This window comes from Belonocnema kinseyi, chromosome 8 (assembly GCF_010883055.1).
Source record: "Belonocnema kinseyi isolate 2016_QV_RU_SX_M_011 chromosome 8, B_treatae_v1, whole genome shotgun sequence".
Classification (NCBI taxonomy): domain Eukaryota; kingdom Metazoa; phylum Arthropoda; class Insecta; order Hymenoptera; family Cynipidae; genus Belonocnema; species Belonocnema kinseyi.
In genome coordinates this window covers 35,307,384-35,326,207 of record NC_046664.1, presented here as the reverse complement: position 1 = coordinate 35,326,207, position 18,824 = coordinate 35,307,384, and the positions used below count along the sequence as shown (strand labels likewise).

The following is an 18,824-nucleotide window of genomic DNA, read 5'->3' as shown; positions in this document are numbered from 1 at the left end:
ATCGGCCAATCAAAAGATCTTTTCTACTTTCGAGATATCTCTAAAACCTAGCTTGCTACCATATTCGTTCATCTGCAGAGGTACTGCAAAGGTTAACAAATTTCTAGAAAAATAATAAAACTCAAATTTCCTTTCATTATTTATTGTTCAGGTACGTAATTATTTGACTTAAATTGCTGCTATGGACATCAGAAATAATCTCAAAACTCTTTGAAATACCGATAATCCTAAAAATGTGTCAGTCTAATCGATTGGTAGCTTTCCTACATTAGTCATTGTTTATTTGTAAATATTAATTTTTAGTTCCGTTTTTCAAGAATAAATATTATTTCTTGTTTATAATTGCCATTTTTTATCAATTTACGATTGTTGGATATCTTTCTGTTTTCTAAATTTTTCTTTTGAGAGGTTTTCGACATCTTAACCTCTCTTCTTCAAAAGTGATGAGTAATAACAATATATAGATTTTTAACTATGGAGTCGTTGCAAAAGTATTACAAATAGAACTGAATATTGAAAGTAGCTTTATATTAATGGCGTTAACTACTTTGTTTAAAAGTCTTTTTTGTTGTTGTGAATTAATTTGTTTAACTGGTGATTTAACTATTCTATTTTTATTGTATTTGTTCGTTGAAAATTCAACTATTTAGTTGGAAGTTCGTTCATTTGGTAGAAAATTCCATATTTTGGTTGACATTTTTTTTTTCTTGACTGATAAATCATTCATTGTTGGAAATTCAACTATTTGTTTGAAAGATAAACTCTTTTGTTACTCATTTATTTATGTAGTTAAAGGTTCATGATATTTAATGCAAATTTATCTCATTGTTTAAAAATTCAATAATATTTTTGAAAATTCGTTGTTTTTTTGTTGAAAATTAATTTTTCATCTGAAAATTGAACTGTTACGGTTAAAAATGTAAATATTTATTTGAAAATTGAACTATTTGGTTAGAAATTTATTTATTTAGTTGAAACTTTGTCCTCTTTTGTAGAAAATTGATTTGATAGAAATTGTTAGTTAAAAATTCAACCATTTGGTTTAAAGTTAATTTTTTTCTACATATTCAATTTTTTTATGGTTGAAGATTCATAATTTTAATTAAAAATTCATCTCGGGTTGAAAATTGAATCATTTTGTTGAAAATTCGTTGTTTTTTGCTGATAACTCATTTTTTAAAGAAAAACTTGAATTATTCTTGATAAAAAATCAACTATTTTGTTGAAAATTTGTCTGTTTAGTTGAAAATTAATTTTTATAACTAAAAATTTATCTATTGGGAATGGTTAAACTGCGATGCGCCATCTGGTGACAAAAATCCGAACTATAAAGAATAGATGCGATTTTAAAGATGCATTTTAAATTGTACATAAAAGTGTTTTAAAGACTTATTTGAGAGTTTAAAGTATTTATTGGATAATAAAAATAAGTATGTAACAGAAGAAAAGATTTATATATGGAATTTACATATTATACGGTGAAAACCATATTTTTTGACCGAAATATATTTCTAAAGAAAAAAAAAAACAATTATAAACGTAAATTGACTTGTTTTGAAGTAAAAATGAACAAAATTTAAATTTTTATTAATTTATACATGAAATATTTACTATTTAAAAATCCGATCCAACAATTAAGTTAGAATTTTTATTTCAATTTATATCGTCTATTATACGTATTCTTTATATAATCTGGACAAAATTGGCCGCTACCTACATTAATTAAAGTTTATTTAAACTTACAATGCATTGAAACTTACATGAAATAGTGAAATATTTGTTTTTTTAACCTATTTGAAAAAATGTGCTACTTTTTCACCGTTTTAGATGGGAATTCAATCTATAACTATTTATTTTTGAGTTAAAACTGTTGAATTTTCAACCCGTGAATATGAATTTTCAACAAAAAAAAGTTAATTTATAATCAATCAGTTTCATATTCAACAAAATAGTTAAATTTGCAATTAAAAAATTACTTTTAAACAATAAACATTTCAAATTAAAATTTTTAATTTTCAGCGGGAAAAAATGAACTTTTAAGTAGTTCCACTTTTAACCATGGATTTCAATTTTTAACATAAAAACATGAATTTTCAACAATAAATTTAATAGTTGATATTTCATAAAAAAATTTTCAAATAAAAATAAAAATTATTCTTAAATTTATCTGCTGTATCATCAGAGAATTTTAATTTTAAAATAAAAAATAATTGGATTTAATTTTAAAAAATCGATTTTATACCAAAAACGACGAATTTTCAACAAAATACATACATTTTTTAATTTTTGAGCCGAAACTATAAATTTTCTACAAAATATTTGAATTTCAACAAAAAGATTAATTTTCTACTAAATAAGACAAACTTGTAACAAATTATCTCAATTTACAACTAAATACTTCCAACAATGAACGCGATGTTATTCCAAATTTTATTGGATTAATTTTTTATTTATATTTTTTCGTTTTTAAATTATTTCCAATATATAAAAAATAAATAATTTTCTATCACATAGTTTAACTTTATACCAAATTGTTGAATTTTTACGACAATCAGTCGAACGCTAAAGCTCAAAAATGTGTTTTTTTTTCACTGTATAAGTTGAAAATTCAATCTAAAACTATTTTTTTTATGAAGATTTGTCTTTAGTATTCAATCATTGTTTTATACTTCACAAAACAGTCATAAAAACATTTTGATGCAAAAATCAAATTACACCTTTAAAATTGTACCTACTCTTTCTAGTTCCAGTTTTCGGCACCGGGTAGCGAAATGGTCGACCACTATTCCCAATACAATTTTAAGTTTAAATATTGTCTTTTTTACTTGAAAAATTCATAAAAAAATGAATTTAAAAATTAAAACATTCGTTTTAAAGTTAAACTCTTGTGTTACAATTTCATTTTTTTGGTAGAAGATTGAACATTTTAAATAAAATAATTTTTCTTTGGTTCAAAATTTAATAATTTTGTTTGAAAACTCATTGTGTTTTTGTTGTTGTTGAAAACTAATTATTTAAACTAAAAATCTAACTATTTCAGGTAAATATTTAAACTATTTAGTTAAAAATTAAGTTTTTAAACTGAAAGTTTAGTTAGACCAGTTAAATATTCCATTATTTTAGTTAAAAATTCATCTCTTAAGTTGAAAATTAATTTTTATAACTGAAAATTTACGCATACAAATTGATATTTTTTACTTAGTTGAAAATTTATCTTTTAGTTGAAGATTCATAATTTTAAATAAAAATTAAACTCTTTAGTTAAAAGTTTACTAACGTTTTTGAAATTTCGTTATGTTTTGTTGACAAAGAATTTTTTAAACTGAAAATTCAGTTAGTCCAGGTCAAAATATAACTATTTACTTTAAAATTAGCCTTTTAAACTAAAATTTTGACTAATCCAGTTAAATATTCCATTATTTCTGTCAAAAATCAATCTCTTAAGTTGAAAATTAATTTTTATAATTAAAAATTTTCCTGTACACTTTTTGTTTAAAATATATCTTTTTTTCTTGAAAATTCATGTATTTCGTTGAAATTCGTCGTTTTGTTAGAAAATTAATCTTTTTGCTTGAAAATTCATTTTTTAAATGGAAAATTCAATAATTTGGTTAAAAATTCATGTATTTAGTTCAAAATTCGTTTTTTTTTTTTGGTAAAAAATTAATCTTCTTGGTTGAATATTCACTTTTTTGCTTAATCACTCCACAGTTTGGTTGTAATTTTTTTATCTCTGGACTCAAAAATCTTTCTTAATTGAAAATGCAACTATTTGATTGAACTTTACTTTTTTGTTAGAAATTTTTTTGGTTGAAAAGTATTTTATGAACTTAAACTTTAACTAATTTAGTTGAATATTCCACCATTTTATTTGAAGATTCATCTGTTTAAATGAAAATTATTTTATATAATTGTAAAGTTTGATGTATCTTATTTCGTTGAAAATTTAATAATTTGTTTGGAAAATCGTTTTTTTGTTGTAAATTAATTTTTTTAATTGAAAATGACTTATTAAATTTAATGCCCAACTAGCTCAGTTAAATATTACATAATTTTAGTTAAAAATTCATCTTTTTATTAGAAAATTTATTTTTGTAACTGAAAATTTACCTATTCAATTTTAGGTTTAAATGTTATTTATATTTGAAAATTCATCTTTTTGGTTTAAAATTCAACTATTCCAGATAAGGATTCATAATTTGAGTTAAAAATTTAGTTTTTTGGTTGAAAAATCAACTACTTGTTTGAAAGTTAAACTGTTTCTTTAAAAATTAATTTAATAATTTAATTGAAAATTTATCTTTTTCAGTTGAAAATTCGTCTTTTTTAGCTAAAAAATCTGTTATTTGTTTGATTATTCGTCTATCTTGTTGAAAATGAAATTTTTTACCTGAAATGTTAGGAATTTGAAGCGTTTGAAATTGAATATAATACATTATTTTTATTATTTTGACTTAAAAAAATACATTTACCTATATTCGTGATAAATATCCTTATTTCGCCTGTTTATACACGGTTTTTACTCACCTGGAAAATATGAAGATAAAATAAATGTTTGAATTATTATTCAAATTCATGAATTCTAGGTACAAATTCAAGAGTTGATAAATTCTAAATTAAGCATATTATTTAAAACTGTTTAAAACACAGAAAAATCTGGGAATATCTCGAAAAAAGTAGGCATCCTACTATTGCTAATGAAAAATTATTTTTCTTGTTTTTTAAGGCTGAAATTGAATGAAAATTTCTGTAAATGAATCTGTGGTTAAAATATCCCTCGAAATTGATTATATTTCTGAAAGCTTTTAAAGGCATTTTAATTATTATTTATTTTTTGCAGGTGCGTCTGAATAAAAAAGCAGAAAGATGTCTTCAGACGTGAACATGCAAGCTGAGAAGGTATGTGCTTTTACTAAAAATAAATTCATGTGAGCACTTTTGCATGGTAGTTTGGATGAATTTGATTATGTGTCAATATTTGTATTATTTATTCGTATTTATATTATATTATTTGTTTATACTATGGTCCAATATTCCAGAATTGCTGAAAAATGCCAATTTCGAAATTCCTCGAGTTTTGCCTGATCAGTTTCTCGTTTTCCCTGACCGTTCAAAATATTATTATTATTTTTTAAATAACCCACACCTAAGCGATCAATAATGTTAATGTCAAATTTTCAATTAAAAAAATTTAGTTTTTAACGGAGAAGAAAGGAAAGTTTAACAAAATAATTAAGTTTTCAATCAAATTGATGATTCTTTGATGAAAAAAAAATTTAATTTTCAACGAAAAGTGTAATAGTTGTTATTTCCACACACCAAATTAAAAAAAAAGAATTGAATCAAACCTCAAAATTTGAATTTTCAATAAATTAGTTAAAATGTCAAACAAAATACACTAATTTTGAAACAAAAAAAGGAACATTCAACAAAAGAGTTCAATTTTCACAAAACAAGATTTTTTAGTCAATAAAGAACAAACATCTCATCCAAAATGTTGAATTTTCAAGCCAAACAGATAAACTTCCTGCAAAACAGTGGAATTTTCATTCCGAAAATATAAATTTTTAATTAAAAAGTTAAATTTTTTACTCAAATATATGAAATTTTACAAAAAAGACCAATTTTCAACAAAGTACATGAATTTCCAAATAAAAAAAGGTACATTTTCAATCTACGAAATAAATGTTTAACTAAACCGAAGAATCTTCAATCAAAAAAGCAAAAGAAAACAATTTTTAACCAAAAATAGAATATGTTAATTTACAGTTAAAAAAACAAGATTTTTAACCGAATAATAGAATTTTTAAAAATTATATGAATTTTGAACTAAAAAACATCAATTTTCAACCATAAATAGAATATTAAAATTTTCATATAGAAAAGAAAATTCAACAAAATAGTTAAATTATCATCTAAGCAGACGTTTTTATACAAAAATATGGAATTTGAACTAATGAGACTATTTTTTTACCAATTAAGACGAATTGTCAATAAAAGAAAATAAATTTGCAAGGAAATACTTAAATTTTCAAACCTATAAATGAATTTTTAACTACAAAGATTAAATTTCTCTCAAAAAGATAAATTAAATATTTAAGATTTCAGTATAAAAAATTTAATTTTCAATGAAAATCTTTTTTATGAATACAAAGAATATAATTTTCAAACAAATATTTTAATTTTGAAATAAAGTTTCAACCTGATAGTTAAATTTTCAACCATAGGAATCAGTTGTCAGCTAAAGAAAGATTAAAATTTTAATAGATTTCAATAAGTTTAAGGTATTTTTTTAAATTCCAAGGAATTTTTGAGAGCTTTAAAAAATTGCAAGGGATTTCAAAAGTTTTGAATAATTTTAGGAGATTTAAAAGCTCTCAAGGTATTTTAATAAATTTTAAAATAATTTATGGACAAGAATTTAAGAATTTTGCAGGGCTTCAAAGATTTTCAAACATTGCAAGCTATTTTGAAAGAATTGAATAAATTTTAAAGATTTGAGGATATTTTAAAAGATTGCAAGCAATATTTTGTTTACTTCAATAATTTGAAGAGATTTCAAAGAATTTTCAAGATTTTAGGGAATAAAAAAAATGCTAATGAATTTTCAAGTGCTTTCAAAAGTTTCCAGGGATTTTTCTAAAGAAAACAGAATAAAAAATAAACAATTCTTTTATTTTTTGAGAACATAAGTCATCTTTGTGAAACCTTTGAGAATATTTTCAAATTTTTGTAAAGTCTGAAATCCTTGAAATTTTTGAAATCTTTCCAAGTCTTTGTGAATTCGTTGAAATCCTTTGAAATATTTCAAATCTTTGGGAAATCTTGAAATTTCTCTGAAACATTAAAATTTTTTTCAATTTGGTAGTCTTCGAACTTTTTAAAATTTTGGTAAAATCTTAGAAATCCCGGAATTCTTTGAAATCTTTGTGAATTTTAAAAAAATATTTTGAAATCTATGAAATCTTTTAAATGTTTGTGAAATCTTTCTTTGTTCGAAATCATTGAAATATTTTCAAATTTGTTTACACATTTGTAAATTGTTTAAAATCTTTAATATGTTCTGGAATCTTAACAAAAATTTAATTCTTGAAATCTTTTTAAATCCTTATACATTTTTTGAAATAGTTATGAAATCTTTTCTACGACTTTTGCATTTATTTGAAATCACTGGGATAAATTGAAACCCTTTAAAATTTTCTGAAAAAAGTAAAACGCTTTTAAAATCTTTGAAATATTTTGTATTTTGGCGTACTGTTCCTTTTTCAAAATATTTGAAATGTTGTGAAATCCTTATGGATTTTTAAAAATATTTCTGAAAATTTTCTGGAATCTTTTGTATTTGTTTAAAATCATTAAAGTGTTTGAAATCTTTTGAAATATTCTATAAAAGTTGAAATTATTTTAAATGTGTGAAATGTTTTGAAATCTTTGATATTGTCGTATTCTTTTGACATTTCTACCAAATTTTGATAAACTAGTTGAAATATTTGTGAAATCTTCTAAACAAATTTGAAATCGTTAAAAAAATTTTAATTCTTGTATTCTCTTGACATTTCTATGAAATTTTGATCAATTCTTTGAAATCTTTTGATAAATGTTTCAAAATATTTTGAAATCTTCATTAAATATTTGGGAAGTCTTCATTTAATCGTCGTTTGTGAAATATTTTATGTTTATTTGAAATCTTTTGAAATTTATTGAAACATTTTGAATTTGTTTAAAATCTTTGAAATCTAGTTTAATATACCCTTTTTGAAATCTTTTAAAATCTGATTGATTATTGATTCTTTGCAATATTTTTCTAATCTTTCTAAAATCTCTTGTATTCATTTGAAGTCATTACAAAATTAAAAATTTTTGTGGAATCTTTTGAATTTTTTTAAACTTCGATAAAATTTTTGAAATCTTTGTGAAATTTTTCGAAATATTTTGAAATCTTTATTACAAATTTTGTGAAAGCTTTCTTTAAATTTCGTTTATGAAATCTTTTATGTTTATTGTAAATCATTTAAATTTTTTGAAATCTTTTTAAATTTATTGAAAGCTCTTGAAATTGTTTTAAATCTTTGAAATCGAGTTTAATATACTCTTTTTGAAATCTTTTAACATCCTTATGGATTCTTTGCAATATTTGTTCAATCTTTCTTAAATATTTTTTCTTCATTTAAAGTCATTACAATATTTAAAATCTTTGTAGAAACTTTTGAATTTTTTTAAATTTTATTAAATTCTTAAAAATCTTTGTGAAATGTTTCGAAGTGTTTTTAAATCTTCATTAAAAATGTGTGAAAGCTTTCTTTAATTTTCGTTTGTGAAATCTTTTATATTCATTTGAAATAATTAAAATATTTTTAAATCTTTTCAAATTCATTGAAACCTCTTGAAATTGTTTAAAATCTTTGAAATCTGGTTTAATATATCCTTTTTGAAATCTTGTAAAATCTTGAAAAATTTTTAAATCCTTGTAGATTTTTTGCAATATGTGTTATTCTTTCGGAAATCTTTTGTAGTCATTTAAAATCATTAAAATATTTGAAATCTTTTTGAAATATTTTGAAATCTTCTAAAATATTTTAAATTGTTTAAAATCTTTAAATGTTTGGAAATTATTGACATTTGGTGTACTGTGCCCTTTTTAAAATATTAAAAATATTTTAAATGCCTTGTTATGTCTTTGAAAACCGTGAACTCTTCTTGAAATATTTAGAATTATTGTATGTTGAATGTAACAAAAAATGTATATTTTATCATTCTATATAAGCGGAGAAGAAATAAAAATCTTCCAGAATTATTCACAACGTTCATTGCAATCTATAAAATAATTAGTGCAATCTACAAAAAGTGTCTTAAAATAGACTGTTTTCTAATGTTGTTAGCCTTTTTTTTTTTAGTTTTTTGGTTTCTTTTTCGAATATTAATAGTTAAATACTAGGGATTTGTGCACTAATTTTTTTGTTTATACATCTTTGAATACGGATGGTTAATTATTATTTTTGGACTTTAATAAGCTGATTTTGAATACTAAATAAAATTAGGGAATAAAATGAAATGAATTAGCAGGAGTCGGGCCCAGTTTATGGAGGATGTGAAGGTCCGGATGCGATGTACGTGAAATTAGTAAGCAGCGATGGCCATGAATTTATCGTCAAGAGGGAACATGCCTTAACAAGTGGAACGATTAAGGCCATGCTTAGTGGTCCTGGTCAGTTTGCGGAGAACGAAGCGAATGAAGTCAATTTTCGAGAAATTCCGTAAGCATTTTATCATTTTTTATTCTTAATTAAACAAAAAAAAAAAGGGGACTTCTGATCTCAGAAGAATGGTAAGTTTTCATTGTTTTAATAATTATGTTCAATTTCGAAAAGTAATTTCTACTTTATCTACAGTCGCAGAGTTTTCAGATTTTCTCAGTTTACTCATATTAAATCATTTATTTTTGAATGTTTATTATTATTTTCCATGATAAGAAAAACCTTTTCCAATTTTTTTCTCTGTGAGTTTTTTTTCACTGACTTAAGTTTGATAATCGAATGGATAATATTTCAAATATACAGAAAAAATTTTATCAATTAAAAAAAACGGATTTATCATACAGAAACAATAATTTTTTCAAAAATTGGATTTATCACGTCTTATTTCCTTACTTCTTTTGGAATAGGAAATTTTCGAAAATAGTGGAACAGGGAATTTTTCAGATGGAATGGGAATTTTTTTAAAAGAATGAACATGCGGATTTAGAACGAACATTGTTCGTTGTGAATTCATCTTTCTTTAGTGAAAAGTTCAACGAAATCGTTGAAAGTTAAATTCTTTTGTTAAAAATTAATTTTTATGGTTGAAGATTGATAATTTTAATTGAAAATTTATCTCGGGTTAAAAATGTAACTACTTTGTTGAAAATCAGATCTTTTTTGAAAATTTATCTTTTTTTTCGATGGAAATTCAACTATTTTGTTGAAAATTGATATTTTTTTATTTATAAGTTTATGTTTTTTTGTGAAAAATTCGCCTTTCCGTAGAAAATTAATATTTACGTTTAATATTTCACCTTTTTGGTATAAAATTCAACTATTTTAGTTGAAGATTCATAATTTCAGATAAAAATTAATTCCTTCAACTCAAAATTTGAATATCCATTTTTGTTTGAAAATTAAACTTCTCTTGTTCAAAATTCAACAATTTGGATGAAAGTTTGTCTTTTTTAATTGAAAACTCAAATATTTAATTGAAAATCCACATATTTGGTCAAAAATAGGTTTTAGTAGAAAATTATCTTTTTCATTGCAGTGAATCGTCTTGTTTAAAACTAAAGTATCCTAGTTAAATATTTAACATTTTAGTTGAAAATTCATCTTTTAGGCTGGAAATAAAATTACTTGGTTGAAAATTGATCTCGCTTGTTAAAATTTAATTTTTTTGGTTGAAAATTTATTATTTTAATAAAAAAATTCATTTAATTGGTTGAAATATGAGCTGTTTTATTTAAAACTTCTTTGTTTCTTTGGACGGAAAGGAATATACTTTGTTGAAAAATTTTTTTCTGGTTAAAAATGGTTATTTATTTGAACTGAGTATAAAAATATTATCCTAGTTGAATATTATATAATTTTAGTTTAAAATTTCCATCTCTTTGAACATCCATTTTTGGACTAAAATTTATTTACGCAATTTTTGGTTAAAAAATCATCTTTTTTATTTGAAAATTCAACTATTTGTTAAAAAATGCAACTATTTCAGTTACAGATTTACAATTTTATTTTAAAATTTATAACTTTCTTTGAAAATGTAACTATTTTGTTCAAGGTTAGTTTTGTTGTTATTGAAAGTTATTTTGTGCATGCAAAGTAATTTTTTAACTGGGAATTTAACTTATTCCATTTTAATATTCCATAGTTATTTAATTATTCAAGTTTTCATTAACAATTTATCTTTTTAGTAATAATTACATTTTTTCCGTTGAAAATCGCACTATTTCAATTAAAGGCTCGTTGTTTTAGTAGAAAACTCATCATTTTATATTCAACTATTCCAATCAAAGATTTACAATTTTAGTTAAAAATTCATCACTTAGGTTGAAAATTGAGCTATTTTTTTGAAAAAATTCATTTATTTATATTTTTTGTGTTATATTCAAAGATGTTTGGAATGAACGTCCTGAATTAAAATAAATGTTGGCGTTCAGAGACAAATATGAATATTTTACCTTCAGTGGACCGGAAAAATTGAAAAACTTAACCGGGATAAATCAGGAAATGACCGGGAATTAGAAATCGTCCGCTGAAATGCCACCCTGGTAATTTTTGATAACAAATAAAGAATTTTAATAACCAATTTTTATTTGTAAGGTTTTTTTTTGTTTTTAAGAATATTTCATTATAATTTTACCAAGATTCTTGAGAAAATTTTAAAAAAGTTTAAATGATCAAAAAAAAAAAATTCCAAAAGAGTTACATAAAACAAAGATAGTTATGTAAGTAGGTATGATTTTCCTAGGATTCTCGAGAAAATTAAAAAAGATTTTTGAAGATTTCAAATATCTCAATAAAAATCAAAGAATTTTTTTGTTATTTTACATCCTTTTACCAGATTTTAAGAAAAATTTGAGTCAATTTAAAAGATATTCAAGACATTTTGACGCTTGAAAATAGTTTAAAATTGCTTTATAAATTTTCGGAAATCTTTTAAAGTTTAAAATCTATTTTAATATCTTCAAAACTTAAAAAAATCCTAAATGTGTTTTAAACTGACTCAAATTATTCCTAAAATTGTGTTAAAATCTTCTGGATTCGTTTTTGACAATTTTGCAAATCTTTTATAATGATTCATAATATTTAAAAGTATTTGTTTAAAAATTAATTTTAAAAAATAGAGAATCACTCTAAATATTCCCCGAAACATTTAGAAAATTTTTGATGATCTTGAAACCTTTGAAAATACTAAAAACTCTTCAAAATTTTATTTGTAAATCTTTAAAAATTCACATTCTACTTTAAATGTATTGAAATCTTTTTAAATATAAAATCCTTTTCGTATATTTTTAAAACTTCTTTATATCTTTTAAACTTATTCGATTTTGTTCTACAATTTTGGAATCTTATCCAATTACAAACATTATGTTTTAAAATCTTCGACATTCTTTTCCGAAATTTTAGGGAATTATTCGAAATATTTCAAAGTAGGTTAGAAGATTTCCATAAAATTAATTTTGTAATATAAAAAATAAAAAATTCAACCAAAAAGACAAATATTCAACAAATCATGTCATTTTCCAAATATAAAAGATCAGTTTTTCATAAAAAAATAAAAACAAATAAAAGAACAATTTTCAACAAAATAGTTCCATTTTTTACTAAAGAGAAACATTCAAGTAATAGAAAAAATATTATTTGCATTACGACAGTGAATTTATTTTTTAATCGGGAATATTTCAAATTTTTAGAAAGAAACTGTCCAACTTTTGATATGTTTCAGTTTAGAATGCGTAATTCGAAAATCTTTCACCTTAAAAATGTTCCATTTTAGATTTTAATTTTCAAGTGTACATTTTAATTTAAAGATTTTTTAAATGCAGTTTTAAAAACTTAAACAATTACATATTCAAAGCGTTTTAAGTCGAAGATTTCGGATAAAAAAACATTTTTAGTGGATCAACTGTGAAAATAAATTAATTAATAATTTTTAAAATTGAACTGAACTTTGATATTTAAAAAGTAAATAATAATTTATTCTTGAAAATGATTTGGAATCAGTTTACAATTTTAGAATTTGCAGATTTTAACGTTAGAAATTGAACTTAAAAAAAATGTATAATCGGAATTTATTAAATTTCAAATATTATTTGAGTTTAAAATATCCCATTTTTAAATCATTCAATTTGAAATTTTTATGATTAAGAAAAATAACAATTACTTAATATTTAAAAATATCCGACTGTTCATTTAAAATCAGTAATCATAATTTAATATTCTAAACTAAACAAAAAAACTTAGCATTGAATTTTACAACTTTAAATGTTATATTTAAAAAAGAAGAAAATGCATTTGTAACTCAAATGATTGAATTTTGATGTATAAATAACAATTGAACACCTATTATTCTTTGAAAAAATTTAAGTAAGTTACAGAGAAGTTATTTAAGAATTTTGAAATACCTTAGAAGAATAAAAGACATTTCCTTGGAAAACCGAACATGATTTTTTATTTTGAAAAATTAATTTTAAGAGAATATTTAAAAAGATTGAGAAAGATTGATAAGATTATAAAAAATGTATGTGGAAGGTTTTAAGTAAAATTTGGTAATTTAGCAGGATTTAAAAATAATTTGTAAGACATTTTAGAATAAACTCGAATCTTTTAAATAGATGCTTAGAAGTTCCGAAAAAGTCTCAAAAATAATTTAAAATTTGACTAAATGTAAAACAACATGTACATGTTTCAAGGTTTTGAAATAAAATTTTGACAATAGTCGAATTCAACCGAAAAAGACGAAATTTCAACAAAATAGTTTGAATCTACAACTAAAAGATATTAATTTAAACCATATAGTTGCGATTTTGAACCATAATAATAAAATGAATTTCAACTTTAGTTTTTCGAAAATTCCCTAACTCTATCAGGTTTTTCCTGACTATCCTTGACTTTCTGGAATTACCTGATCTGTAGCAACTTTTTAATTTAAAAAAGTATAAGTTTATTTCACTCAGGAAGGTTTTTGTAAAAATATATGTAAAAATTATTATGTATATTTGTTTAAACCTCAAACGGCACAATTCAAGCCAGCATACGTAAACGGTACACTGGTGCGAATTGGGATTTTGTGATTTCATCTGAAGGTTTGAAGATAAAAATTATATTTAAAATATACTTATAAATATATGATTTTTGAGGTAAAATTTCTCGCCCAATCCGTTGGGGCTCATAAATTTAGTTAAAATTATATTAATAGGGTGGCCGCTGGTCCGGGAAACTTGGAAAACCGGGAATTTTTGTGAGACCGGGGAAAACCGGGAAATGACAGTGAATTTATTTTTTGATTGGGAATTTTACAGCATTTTTAGAATAAAAATGTTGTCCAACTTTGATTTCAACCGTTTTTTAAATAATTTGTTAAATTGTGATTTTTATCAATTATTACATCATTTAGTTTAGAATGCTTAATTCGAAAATGTTTCACTTTAAAAATTTTCCATTTTTAATTTTTAAGCAATATATTTTAATTTAAAAAATTTAAAAATGCAGTTTTAAAGCTTAAAAAAAATAGAAGTTTTCAAAATCGAAGATTTTTTTTGTAAAAAACAGAGTAGCCGCCGCACCGGGAAACCGGGAATTTCGTGAATTTTCAGGAGAAAAATTTGCCCAAGTTCGATTTTAACAGTTTTTTAAAATAATTAAAGTGCAGTTTTGAAAATTTAAACAACTAAAAATTAAAAGCATTTGAAGTTAAAGTTTTTTGATAAAAAACAGTTTTATTTTATCAACTGTAAATATAAATAAATAAGTTATTTTTAAAATGGGTCTGTACTCTAATTATAGAAATCTGAACAATAATTGATTTGACCTAATTATTCTAGATCCGTTCAAAATTGGAAGATTTCCAGATTGTAACTGTTTCAATCCGAAAGACTTAATAAGAATTGAAATTAATATATCATTTATTCTGATAATTTTATTTTTAAATAAAAATGTTCAGGATTTATCAATAATATATTTTTAATTCAGAGTTTCAGGTATCCCTTTATATTATTTTTCTAATATTAAATTTAATAATATATTATTTCTATTAATTTTTTCAGCTATTCAAAAATGTAAACGTGCGTTTTACTAGTTTCAACTTAAAAATAAATCCATAATAATATAGTTATAATTAAAGGTTTGTATTAGATTTAAAATATTGTGAGTCTAAATTATTTAATTTTTATCCCATTTAATTTGAATTTTCTTAATGTAGAAAAATAATAAGTATTTAATATTTAGCAATATTTCACTGTTCATTTAAGACGAGTAAACTGAAACCAAATTTTTCAAAGAAAACAATTGGAAAATGAATTGCTTTACATAGAAAGCTTTGAATATTTAGATTTTCGAAGAACTATTAAACTTTTAGCGTTACAATTTTAATTGTTCTATTTAAAAAGTGTTTAATTTACAAGTAAAGCTGTTAAATTTTAATGCATAAATAGCAATTGAACACTTATTATTTGTAAAGAAAATTTTAGTAATTTTAAGAGATACGTAGAAGTTTTGAAAAGATTCAAAATTAATTAAAAACTTGAAATTATTTCAAGTAATTCAAACGAAGTGTGTTAACATTTTTGAAAATCCTGCAAATTAAAAAATCCTTAATATCTTCCATGTTCTTCTTTCACAATTTTTGAAATTACTTAAAATCTTCTGAAACTTTCTTTTACAATAATTTTCCAAACTGAAAAATCATTTTCAAATTCCCCAAGAATCTTAAGAAAATTTTTTATTCTTTCGAAGTCTTTCACAATTCTTAAAAAAATTCGGATTTTTTTTTAAATCTGCAAAAATCTACATTTTATTTTAAATTCGGGTATAAGTTTTGAAATAATTTCAAGTTCGAAATTTGATTCGAATCTTTTTAAAACTTCTAAATATCTCTTAAAATTACTCAAATATTTGTACAAATAATAAGTGTTTTATTTTTATTTATAAATTCAAATTTAATTTTTTTTAATTTGCAGGATTTTATAAAAAGTTATAGAAAAAATTAAATTCATTTTGAAATATGTTTAAAAGTTCGGAAAAAATTATAAATTTATTTTGAATTTGGAAAAATTTTAAACCACTTCTAGATTTCTCAAGATTTTGAAATAAAATTGTAAAGCTTTTAAAGGATGCCTAGACTATTTAAAATTAAAATAATTTAACTTCTAATTACAGAAATGTTGAGTTAAAAAATTATTTTTCAACGTTTAATGTGTCTAGCTTAAAATTACTTAAAATAATATAATTTTGAAATTTTTTAAAGTTCATAGCTTGATTCTTTAATTTAGACTATTGCAAATGTTAACGTTGATTTATATTTTTGGAACTCAATCTGAGCCTTTGAACTCTATAATTGATCAAAGTTCTAAATTTTGCAGTTTATTTGCATTTCATTTAACATTGTTTAATTGAAAAGTATTAGTACTTTCCATTTGGTACGTGTAAATTTCTGAGTATTTGAATACACAATTTTTTAATTGAAAAACTTTTAAACTTAATTTTAAAAGTTTGGAATTCAAGTGTTCCACTTTGAATGCTTTAATTTGTTGTTCATTGTTTATTACTTTCTATAGAAAAATGTTTAAAATATAGTTTGATTTTTTAAATTTCATTGGCCGTGAAAAATGATTGCGAACCGGGAAAAAAACGGGAATTTTTTTCTTCGATTAAATCGGCCATCCTGATTAAGTTATCTAAAAGACAGTTATTAAAAAAACGTATTCTTAATAGAAAGATTTTCAAATCAAAATCATAATTTTTTCAAAATAAAGTGATTGAAATAAAACTAACGCGGTTCTTCATTTAAATAGATGTTCTTTCATGAACAAAATATGCCAATGCGATAAAATTATATTAAGCATTTTGCCCGATCTGTCAGATTTTCTCTATTTTCGTACTTGAGTTGTGTTATTTTTGTAGTATACGAGCAGTTTATTCTAAAAATAGTATTTTTCATGTAAAATTGAAAAAATAGCTATGACAAACATCATTGAAGGTTACTCATTAAAACTATATACATTCAACATTGCTGCTTTTCATTCAATATTTTTAATGACACATGAAATGCTATTTATTATTATCAAAGATCCTGTTTCAGACACGGAAACAAGATTTTAAAATTTGTCATAAAACACGACTTGTCACCTTCTAACGACACACTAGTGCGACTTTGCACCACTTAAAATTTTCGAAGTGTTATTTGGCTGCTCGCAGGCGAATGAACCTATAGGAAAAGGTCTTCAAAATAGTTCTAGAAAAAATATGAGTCCTTTAAAATTTTATCTGGTGCGAATGCGCACCAGTGTGTCGTTTGAGAGCCAAACAATAAATAATTTAAATTTTCTTCGAGCTTAAATTCTGAGCATATTCTCGAGAGCATTTGCCCAACATAAATTCTTGGATATTTAAGAACTCTAGCCCGAGGCCTGGAGTAAGAGAAATAATTTTTTTTTAATTTCAGTTCCCACGTCCTGCAAAAAGTGTGCATGTACTTCACCTACAAAGTCCGCTACACGAACAGCAGCACCGAGATTCCTGAATTTCCGATCGCACCCGAGATCGCTCTCGAATTGCTGATGGCCGGAAATTTTTTGGACTGTTAAACGGATATCGCAGTCAGTCACGAGTGTCGAAATTCAGCCTCGCGCTGTTTCGAAACCACACTAATCTCAGGACATGTTGGCTCGGTTAAAAAGAAAAAGTTAAAAAGACTTTGTAAGTGAAACAACCTGTGAATTGCCTTGCCAACGCGCATTCTCGAGTATCAAACTCCTTTGTGCGAAGTTCAGCTTCAATCCAGAAGCGTTTATAGTCCAATTATCTATTCTACTGGGTCCTAAGTAGGCAACTTTCGTTTCGAAAAATTTCAGGGGCGTAATCCACTAATATTTCGAGCAGTAATGCGCGATCATAGATGCTGTAATTTGCCTTAACTCAGTCGCATAGAAACGTTGATATTTTGGCATTATTGTTATTGTCACAGCAGCCAATGGCCATCTACAGAAAATTTTTTACAGAACTATATATTGCTTATCTTTAAAATGAGAATTTGTGCAACGACGACGCTGGTTTTTATACTAGAGTGTACAATAGGAAATACGCTAATGTTTTCGTATCCTGGCATACAAATAAACGCGGAGAGTGACGTTTTTTTTTTTAACACTTCAGTTATGTATGAGAGTTAAATGAGAGAAATTTGGACGTTTTGATGACTGAGTGCTGCGTAACTTTTGAATTTACAGGCAATTTTTGAGTCTAGTGTTTTTTTTTCTGGAATATACGTAACGCATTTGGATTCAAAGTAGAAAATTAATTCCAATGTACGATGAGTTAATCGTAGATAAACATCGACAGCGTTTATGATTTACGTAATTTCAATTTAAAATATTTATAAATTGTATACCGACATTAAATAAAAGTAGGCATCGTATAAAGGACGTTTCTTTTCTATTTTGAACATTGTTTTGCAGTTACCTGATTGCAATGTGTTCATGTTTTATTATTATTATGTTTAGTTATTTAATAAAAAAGAATTTTCACACGTTCGGACACGAAGACCGTTTTTTTTTTGGTTTGATAGAAATATTATTTAAGACGAAATTTACTTTGATTTTGTAGCTGGTTTATTGAGTTTTTCAGTGGAAGAAAAGTTATTTTTAATATTCGCGTTCATGTCATAATTATTAACGTTTAATAGAACAATTTCTGAAAAATAGTGCGTTTTTTATCATACCTCTCCTTCATATATTTTCAGAGTGTCTACACAAATTTTGGAAGAAAATTACCTGAAAATTCCAGCGTTATTTAAAATAATAAACTCGGATTATGTATACATTTTTGCTAGTTTATTATGAATAATGTTTTTTTTTTCAGTTTCTGAGGATTTAATTAATGTGTTTCATTTAGAAAGCTTTGAAAACTTATATTACAAGATATTATCAAATATATTTGCATCATCGATTTATTAAATAATTAAATAATACTAAGAACATAAAAATTAATTTCTTGAATGTGTTGTCTCTAAAGTACCAATTAGTTAAATTTTAACTAAATAATATCAATTTTCCACCAAATAGTTGAATTTTAAACAAAAAA

At 23.6% G+C, this 18,824-nt stretch overlaps 1 protein-coding gene across 4 annotated transcripts; it reads left to right on the top strand.

The window, feature by feature from the left end:
• Positions 1-54: 54 nt before the first annotated feature.
• Positions 55-18,163, top strand: LOC117178777 (elongin-C). Of its 4 annotated transcripts, none has more exons than XM_033370248.1 (4): positions 55-151; positions 4,841-4,899; positions 9,064-9,254; positions 17,191-18,163. In XM_033370248.1, exons 2-4 carry the CDS (start codon positions 4,867-4,869, stop codon positions 17,330-17,332), a joined length of 366 nt encoding a protein of 121 aa, XP_033226139.1. In that variant the 5' UTR covers positions 55-151; positions 4,841-4,866; the 3' UTR covers positions 17,333-18,163. The 4 variants fall into 4 exon arrangements, with proteins under 4 accessions (XP_033226139.1, XP_033226137.1, XP_033226140.1 ...); XM_033370246.1 differs by having other exon boundaries at positions 9,061-9,254; XM_033370249.1 differs by having other exon boundaries at positions 65-91.
• Positions 18,164-18,824: the final 661 nt, after the last annotated feature.